This window comes from Pollachius pollachius (assembly GCF_949987615.1).
Source record: "Pollachius pollachius genome assembly, chromosome: 8".
Lineage (NCBI taxonomy): Eukaryota > Metazoa > Chordata > Actinopteri > Gadiformes > Gadidae > Pollachius > Pollachius pollachius.
In genome coordinates, this window is record NC_136941.1 from 7,381,634 (window position 1) to 7,391,172 (window position 9,539).

At 42.2% G+C, this 9,539-nt stretch overlaps 1 protein-coding gene across 1 annotated transcript; it reads left to right on the top strand.

The window, feature by feature from the left end:
* Window positions 1–120: 120 nt before the first annotated feature.
* On the top strand, window positions 121–3,728 carry LOC307079820 (chymotrypsin-like elastase family member 2A; the record flags this gene model as incomplete). The annotated part of the gene is made up of 8 exons (XM_079742326.1): window positions 121–157; window positions 530–618; window positions 940–1,037; window positions 1,557–1,679; window positions 1,902–2,038; window positions 2,330–2,475; window positions 2,735–2,887; window positions 3,720–3,728. The coding sequence occupies 8 exons, from the start codon at window positions 121–123 to the stop codon at window positions 3,726–3,728; spliced, it is 792 nt and encodes a 263-aa protein (XP_079598452.1).
* Window positions 3,729–9,539: the final 5,811 nt, after the last annotated feature.

Below are 9,539 nucleotides of genomic sequence, written 5' to 3' on the forward strand. Positions count from 1 at the left end.
TTTATTTTGGTGGTCTTCATCAAGGCAACACGCGCAGTGGTAGTGTTTGTGTTTCCAGCAGCAGTGTTGGTGTCTTGTATAAAAGGGGGAGGAGGACAACTTGAATTTACCTCAGACACCATGAAGCTCCTGGTCTTTGCCCTGTTCGTTGCTGGCGGTAGGCATCAACCCTGCGTGTTGAAATAATAACACTGCTTAGTGGATATGCATTACGCTTGTATAGCCTTTATATTTAACCTTCATATTTTGTATCAAATGTCTTGCTAAATAATTGCTAAATATACACAAGCAAAGCTTTTTAAATCTGCTAAATCAATGAAGACAGATCGTTTATATCGAATAAATGATTGAAAACTTAATGCACACAAAAAAATTAAAATAAAATTAAAATAATGCAAAGATACGATTAAGTGAAAAAATGTACCACAATGCAGTGGATTATGCATGGGTGAATAAGTTGACCATGCTTACTATGTGTTATATTTTGACTATGTTGTAAAGAAGCACTGTGTGTGCCGTTTCCCCCCAGCCTACGGGTGTGGCCGGCCCACATTCCCCCCAATTGTCACCAGGGTGGTCGGGGGAGAGGATGTCCGTGTGCACAGCTGGCCCTGGCAGGTATGCCAAATTATCAATCATACTTCATTGATGACATGGATTGGTTCTGTTGTTCGATCCCCAGCCGAATGCAACTCGGTTCAGTTACCCCTCTCCAGTCCCCTCTTGAGCATGATGCCCTCAACCACTACCTGCGCCTCATGACAGTTCTTGAATCAACTCTAGGTTGCTTTGGATAAACGTCCCTGCTAAATAATAATTATCATGAAAAGAACCACATTTTTGGAGCATTTCATTGCATTTTTTGTATTATTATTATTATTTATCGTGTATATTTATTATGATTAGACATGTTAACATGTTTGTTTTCTATGACTTCAGGCGTCTCTGCAGTACAAGAGTGGCAGCAGCTTCTACCACACATGTGGAGGCACCCTCATCGCCCCCCAGTGGGTGATGACGGCAGCTCACTGCATCGGGTAACAGGCTCAGGCTTTCATGGCAGTGAACTCTTATTTGAGTAGAGTAATGGAGTTATGTTTACACACCACAATGTGTCTCTGTTTGTGTGTTGTGTGCTGTTTTAGTATTCAGGTCAAAATGAAAGGGAGTAGTGCAGGAGTTAAAAGATAAATATGATCTGACGACTACGGAATCATCCGGAATACAGAGTGTGTGATTTATTGAGTAATTGTTTGTAGATACACAAGCAACATAGCTGATTTATACCATACTTTTTATTTACTAAAATATTAAATTATTAAATATAAAACAAACAATAGACATCAAACACCAATGTGATTTTTCTTTTGGAATATCTGCTATTTGGTGGACGCTGACCAATCCCGTCAGAGCATACACTCTTGCAGCGATGGCAGTGTTAGTGCTCTATCTACTAGTTGTTCCAGACAGGACAACAGCCTCTCACTAGTTCCCAAGTGCTGCAGCTGAGCCTGCCTGACCACTGTCTCTGTGCATGTTTCCTGGTCGCTATGTAGAAGTCGCACCTACAGAGTGCTACTGGGCAAACACAACATGAAGGACATCAACGAGGCTGGTTCCCTGGCTATCAGCCCTGCCAAGATTATTGTCCACGAGAAATGGGACTCCTCCAGGATTCGGTAGGGTTCGCCATTTCTCGTTTCATAACAAAAACTCACATTCCTATAGGGAGACACAATATCTGAACATGTTTAAATGCCAATGACCGTTTATTTAATTATCTTTAAAGCCTATAAGAAAAAGATTTAACACTTTTCAGAATATTATTTTTGCAATGTCTAATTGCAATTCTAGTGGTTGAAAGACGCACCCAAATGCCTTTTTTATGTTTATTTTCCCAGTAATGACATCGCCCTGATCAAGCTGGCCACCCCAGTGGCCATCTCCAGCATCATCACCCCGGCCTGTCTTCCTGACGCCGAGGTCCTCCTGGCTAATGGCGCTCCTTGCTACGTCACCGGCTGGGGACGTCTTTGGAGTACGTTAACCTCACGATTTATTAACATACTTTTCTACACCCAAGTCACGTCCGTTACATTGTGAGATTCCTCTGTAATGTCTGTGGATGGATCCATCCCAACAACCGATGTAGTGTCCTTCACCAATTTTTAAACCATTCCAACAGCACGGGACTGTATGAAACAGAAGCCCATCACATCACAGACAACGTACATTTGAAAACGAATGTACCGTGAGCAAATGCCCTCAAAAGTGCTCATGGTTAGGTGCGAGCCGTCTGATCTAAAATGGCGTCCGTCCTTGTTCCCAGCCGGAGGTCCCATCGCTGACGCCCTTCAGCAGGCTCTCCTCCCAGTGGTCGATCACGCCCAATGCTCCAGGTACGACTGGTGGGGCAACCTGGTGACAACCAGCATGGTGTGCGCCGGAGGAGACGGGGTGCTGGCTAGCTGCAACGTGAGTCCCATATCAACTCTGCTCTGATTCTCATGCTTTCATTAGAATTGAGAAATAGAAGATATTGGACCCATAGTTCTGTCCTCCTGCTATAGGAAATTCGTCATGATTTCAGTTATCTAAGAATTGTAACTCGAATTCTTTGTGTATTTATTCATACATTCCTTTCATGTACTTTAATATACTCCCTTTTATAACAAGTCCTTTCTTCCCCTCCGCGCTCTTCCTCCCTTTCTGTCTTTCCTCGTTGATGTTTTAGGGAGACTCTGGTGGACCCCTGAACTGCCAGAACGCTGATGGGTCCTGGGACGTCCACGGAGTGGTGAGCTTCGGCTCCAGCATGGGCTGCAACTACCCCAAGAAGCCCTCCGTCTTCACCCGTGTGAGCGCCTACATCCCCTGGATCAACAACGTGAGTAGCCTTCAGCCTCTGCCGCCGCAGGTCGGGGAAACGCTTGGCTAAAGCCGAGTTAGGGTGTAAACGGTGTCGGGGGGTGTCTGAGTGCCAGGCGGGAAGGCACTGGGTTTGATTCCCAATGCAAGGCTCCTTAATGGGGTTAGATCTGTATTCTTAATTGATGAGTGTTGGTGGTGTTTATTTTTTTACATTTTTTAATGGTGAGGTTTTTGGAATTCAAAAATAATGCTGAGAAATTGAATGGCAAATTAAACTGTCATATTTTTCTTGTTTGATTAAATGTTCGCTATGTGAGATCAGATGACATATTAGAACGATTTACCACATTTGTCGATTTTATTATGACTATGAAAATAACTTGCCAAAATGCTTTCTTTTTTGAAGGTGATGACCACATACTAAGAAGTGGATTTGGCGGTGCCATTACATGGATGTTTTGGTTGATCTACAATAAAATAATTGAACTAAAAAATGTCAACCTTGTAATTATTTCCAGCAATTTTTTTCCGCCGCATTCCACAGATGTATTTCCATTTTTATTAAGTTGTCTGTAAACTTTATACGCGTTTCCTATTCCAAATGGTCACTAGGGGACAGACTGAATTATGCATTGCTGCTGATTGTTTAGTTGCAGGGCTATAATCCTTAGGGGTTTACGGATTTAATTAGTGTATAGAATATCTAACCAGGATATCGCCTTGTCCAAAATATTACTGCACCGATCAAGACCATAGTTTGCGAAGCATTGCATCTTAAACAACGGAAACGGAGACGAAAAAAAACATTAATGACGCCAACATCATGTCTGACCCCGGCGTGACCTCAGGCCACGTGAGAACGTCGGTGACGATTAAACCCAAAGACGTTCTTAAAGCCATCCGACGCTGCTTACAGTCCCAACTATCAGTGGCAAAAATGATTACAAAGCTATATACCTGCTGTAGTGCAAGTCCCTGAACAATGTCCCAGTTACGTCTTTCTAGGAGGTAGGCCTTGTCGCTGATTCATATTTCGTTACACTTGTTCGTTTTCAAACACTGCAAATAGAAAGCGGTTGGGCAAGGGTAGCGTTTTGTAGGCTCCTACCCAAACACACCAATCTCTGAGTAAATTGACCGCGGCCCTGTTGACTCTGGCAAGTCGATGAGGAACGAAAACAAACGCATTATTTTTCTAGTGCATCCCAAATAAACCCTATTTATATCTTACACAGTGTATTAATTATCGGTGCAACATGGGGTACACTATTCATATTTAGTTTCTTCAAAAGGCTACGGTCAGTGTAATGACTAGAACAACTCCTACTTGACTCACTATCTCCTAAACATTTAGATGTGGTTATGGGTAGCGGATTGTGGTTAATGTCATACCATACCATGTTGTGTCGTCCTGCTGTTGAAATAGCCATTGGAAAGCAGACTCACCAGTTCCATGCAGTTTTGTAATCACTGTGCCTCTGCCATTGAGTAGTAACTGTCAAAATCAATAAACATTTTTATTTTTTTCGATTTCCCAGGTTTCTTAAACCAAAATAAATTATTCATCCTACTGGTCGCCCGCGGTCGTAGCTGCAACTGCAAACACCGTCCGCCTGGTAAGTAAACCATGTTAGACCTGTAGATTCACTCCAATTCTAAATATAGAGATGACTCAACCACATATAAGGAGTTGAGAGCTTGAGTCTTACAGGTTCCATTAAGGTCGGAAAAAGACTTAAAATTCGAGGACATGCTCTTCAAACTTTGCCACTTTGTTCCATTGGCACACCTACGATGATGTCACATACAGGTGTCCTTATTTAAAGCATATAATTGCATTAAGGTATAATGTTCATGTGAAACATAAACAGTTTAAATCTGAATACTTTGAATCATAAATGTATCAAACCAATTATACTTAACACTACACTTTCTGTTCATCCTATTCATAACCTCAAAACGAATAAAGTGACAGATGCATTCTTAAAGGCTCCAGTCAAAGACCATAATGGCAACACGTTTGCTAAGTAGTCAATTTCTTCAAATAACCGTACATTTGTGTTTATTTGTTATTTGGTACTCCCTATACTTTTGACAAAGATAACTCGCTTTACATCCTTTAAACGCCAAACAGTGGGAACACCCAAACATAAAGCAACTTACCTAAACACAGGACCACCTTGAATAGCATACCGTGTAGCTGGACTGCACACAGTTGTTCAATTCACCTTATTAATATGGAGAAGATGTGAAACATAAACAAAATCATTCCTAATTTTGTGTTGACAAATTCACCAGTTCTAGTTGTAGTAAGTTAGATGTTTAGTGTTAGAAACAAGGTAAGTCATGAGAGTGTCCGACCTTCTTCTCTAGTTGAGTAAACAACATAAGTGATGTTGATGGTTGCTTAAGGTTCTGGCTTTCATTTAAGAGGTTAAAGTAACCATTTTTCAAGAAATGCATTATTTTACACAACTGTTCGGTATCAGACCAGTGCCCCTTTGGGTTTGTATTTTTGCTTTCTGGACCGAACCATTCATTTCTAACGGGCACTAACAATCTGTCAGGTTCTCTAAACCACTGCTCGGTCAGACAGCGATGTGCACAGTGTCTATCTTGCGACACTTTGCCACGGCTATGACAGGTTTATGATCAATCAGTTCAACATTCAATTATCCTGGCAAGCAATGAAGAAATACAAAGATGTTTTTTACAGTTGTGATGAATGAAACTATGTTCTGTTTGCTTGTGTTGCTGGAATAAATTTAGAACACATTTCTGCTCTATATATAATTTTTCAGTAATGTGAATTTCTGTTTGTTTGATGAAAAGGGGTCCAACAATTGTTGTTTAATGAAAGTTCTGTCCCTGTTCCAGATTTGCAATATTTTTCCTTTTTCTCAATGCATTTCATTCAACCACCAAGGTTATTTTTAGACACATAGTCTTGCTTTACCCTTGATAGCCTGGAACCTGTTATGAAATTGTATAAGGCTTATTTCAACATTGAAAATATAAAATGACAGCGGCCTCTACCACAACCACAACAACAACGCGTCACACTCTGCAAAAGTTCGGCCAGCTTTACTTTTCTTTGTCTACCTTGTCATCCCTCTTCTCGCTCACCTCGTCACCGTAATGGTGTTTGCCTCCGGAGCTCATGGTGTCCTAGGCACAGGTTCCTCAATCACCAACACAATTACCACTCGGCTCCGGAACATTCCTTATAGCCTGATGTTCCTCTGCTGGATCAGTAATTATGAACAGAGGACCACTGTGCCTTCCCTCTGCACCCCCGGGCTAATTTGCATGTTAATTATCATTAGTCATGCGCTGGAACGAGTTCATTAAACCCCACTATTCCACTCCTCCCACCCCTCCACACTCTGCACTAACATTCCTTTGAGGTTTTCTTCCATCTTCCTGTGGAATAATATAATGTCAGATTATGTTTTTTGAACCTTTTGTCAAAGCTAGCCTTGCTGATCATTAGCATTTGTTTCGGAGCATAGTGTTTGATGCGGCTGTGACTATGACAAGGCCGGGCAACAATTCCATGCATCTTTGTTTTTTGTTTCTGGTATCATATTGGAAGGATTTTTTAGGGATCCTCGTAGTGTAAAATACATTTGTGTACATTCATGGTGTAAGGAAATTACTCAGATTTGGTGGTTATGAGGTCAGGGATATTGAAGAGTCGTGTATTTCCCTAGTATGCTGTTATACTCTAGAATACCATATAATTACATTTTATGAACCTCAGTTTTTTCTCACCAAAAGAGATTTGTACTTTTTTTTTATAGATATATACTGTTCAGTAACTGTTACACATTTTTCCTTAAATATAGTCATTGCTCATTTCCAAATCACAATATTCTCTTCATGGTCAAATTATTCTGTGCGAATTAAATTGTAGTCCCACCACACACAATTTAGTGGTTGTTCAGTTTCTTGACCATGTCTGATTCGTTTTTGCCAGAAGATGGCGCCCTTGCGCCGAACTAGCAACAAAACCGATTTAAGAAACGCCTAATACATTTGAACCGTGTGTTAAACTAACCACCATATTTCCAACTGCTGTAAGTATTATATTTTAATTTAACAGCAAGAAATACGATTGGAATAACTAAAAATATAAAATAACTATAAAGAAATATTTTCAATTTAAACTGATCAACTTAAACAAGTAATGAATAACATAATTGTGTTGCTAATGGAAATGTCTTGTAGACTTCATGGAATATAGGAATTCATTTATCAAACCCTGACACTAATTGAAGTTAAAAAAGAGGTGGGGGTTGTTGGGGCGAGGGGCATGGGGTGTTGTGTGTGTGTGTGTGTGTGTGTGTGTGTGTGTGTGTGTGTCTGCGTGTGTGTGTGTGTGTGTGTGTGTGTGTGCGGCAGGGGGTTGGGGGCTGCAGGATGGTGGGGCGGGGTGCTTGAGGTGAGTGGAAATACAAAGACCGACATGATATGTACAGCATGACTGACATTCAGTGGGACACACATTGCTGACGGAGCAAAGATGTTTATTCCCCCAATGAATTGAATTATGGGCTCTGTTTAGCAGGGGGAATTTGTATTGCAATGAGTGACTGAAAAGCGCTGTGTCTTGTTAGGATGGGGAAGTTTAAAGTTCCTGCTTTTTTTTTAAGGCCCATTGCTATCATTACATGTTTTACATGACTCCGAAGGCCTACTCAGTCTTATTGTTCTTATTAGAACTCGCTTCGTTGCTCTAAAAGTTCAATCGACAGTTGATTCTTTTTTTGTAGTTTTGACAATCAATTGATCAAAAATGTATTGATTGAAAACTAAAATAGAATCAGATGTCCTTCCGATGTTACAGATTCACTACAAAAAAAGCCAGAGCGCATACTGCAGTGTCAGCCATGTTCATCGCCATTATTTAGTAAAATAGCTCATCTAATCGTTCGACGGACGCTTCATGAGTTGCGAGGCCTGCAAAGTCAAACCACTGTTGGGCGAAGGCAGGTGTGAAGGTTTCACACCACGCAGTGAACCCAGCGGGCGATAATGCCGACCAAATGTCACCTCTCAACCCCCCGACCGGGCCCTCTGCGATGCGGTGGTTCTGGCTCTCAGGCCCTCTCCAGAGAACCCCCGGATGCCTCTACCCTGTGGCCCTCGCTGACCCCCACCCATCTGTTAGCATGTCCCGGGGGTCAGGGGGCTTCCGCGTGTCACACATGTGGATCAGCCCCGGGCCTTTTGGGAAACCCTTGGTGGGTTGGGGCAGGAGAGAAAGTGGGATGAAATGTTGTGAAGAGCTGTGTGGGGTGGAAGGTATTGACCCTGGGAGCAGGCCTTCCAGCTTCTCGGATAATTTGACTGCTTTGGCTGAGAGTTGTGCACGTGGAAACAGATTTCTCTATTTTAATTCAAATACAGGCCAGGATTCTTTTCATAAGCTTATTTTGTGCCCTTTGTGATGTTTGGCAATTTTCCCTCATTTTAGTATTTTTAGCATTGGTTTTTAAACTCCTGGCCGACATTAAAAAGATTAAATCTACGGAATAAAGTATTTTCCAATTCCTCAGGCACTGTGTGGGTAACTTGGTATTAAAATAAGCACGTGTTCTATATGAACAAATCCATTGAGAGACAAAATTCACTCAGCGAAGAGACCACAGCATCGGCCAGAGAGCTGTATCCTGCAAAATGGTGACGAGCCTGCTGGGAAATGAAGTTCAAACACACGCTGGCCTGAGTAAAGCCTCTTAAGGTTCCTCTATGCGCCAGCTGTGTCAATAGATAATGAGCAGTATTTAGTGCCAGCGAGGTGCTGAGAAACATGACTCAAGTGACAACGGCAGGGACCTCATGACACACCCTTTGGGCAATGAGGGCCTGCTGGCCCTTTTCCGCCAAGCGCCCACTCCAAATAGATCCGGGAGATCAGAATTAGATTTCCATGCAGTAAAATTGTCGGGGTGTGAAATAGACAGAGAGCTGGCACGTGATAGCGTGTTAGTCGGACATGGTGTCAGGCCTCTCCCTTTGCTTAGCACTTAACAACCTTATTGGCTGTTGAAATCGCATTGTTGTAATTTGTTAATTTACTGTTACCACATGGTGTTTTATATGATTTTCACATTTCACATGTGCCGTTCCACTTCTTTCCAGACCTCCACTCTTTTTTTATGCAATTTCTCCACCCAATCGGTCTTTTTATTATTGACACTGGAGAGCCTGGCTTGGTGTTGCTCTATGCTGTTCTTAGCTTTGATCCAGAACGTTCCATCTGTCATAGGCCAGGGCTAAAGTAGCACCGCTAACAGTGGTTCTAACTAACTGTGGCTCCACCAAAGTCAGCAGACCCAACAAGCTGGCAGGGGGACCCACAGCGAAACACCGGTTTTATGTATACAGTATTAAAGTTTAGGCCCGGTTGCTGGGGTTTTGGAAATAAAAAGAGCTGTTGGCGTAGTTGGTCTGTTTCATGGCGAATGGTGTTCGTTTTAAGTCTCTATATGGATGAGTATCACTCACCTCAGTGATTCCATCACTCTCTTTCTGTGCATCTCTGTGTGTTTTGGTGCTTGTGCGCACTTAGAAATGTGGCGCATTCACATGGACGGTTGTGGATGTGCGTGCAGGACGAATCAGGCAGCTCTCTTGCACCGTGTGGGTACCAGGAGGGAGGG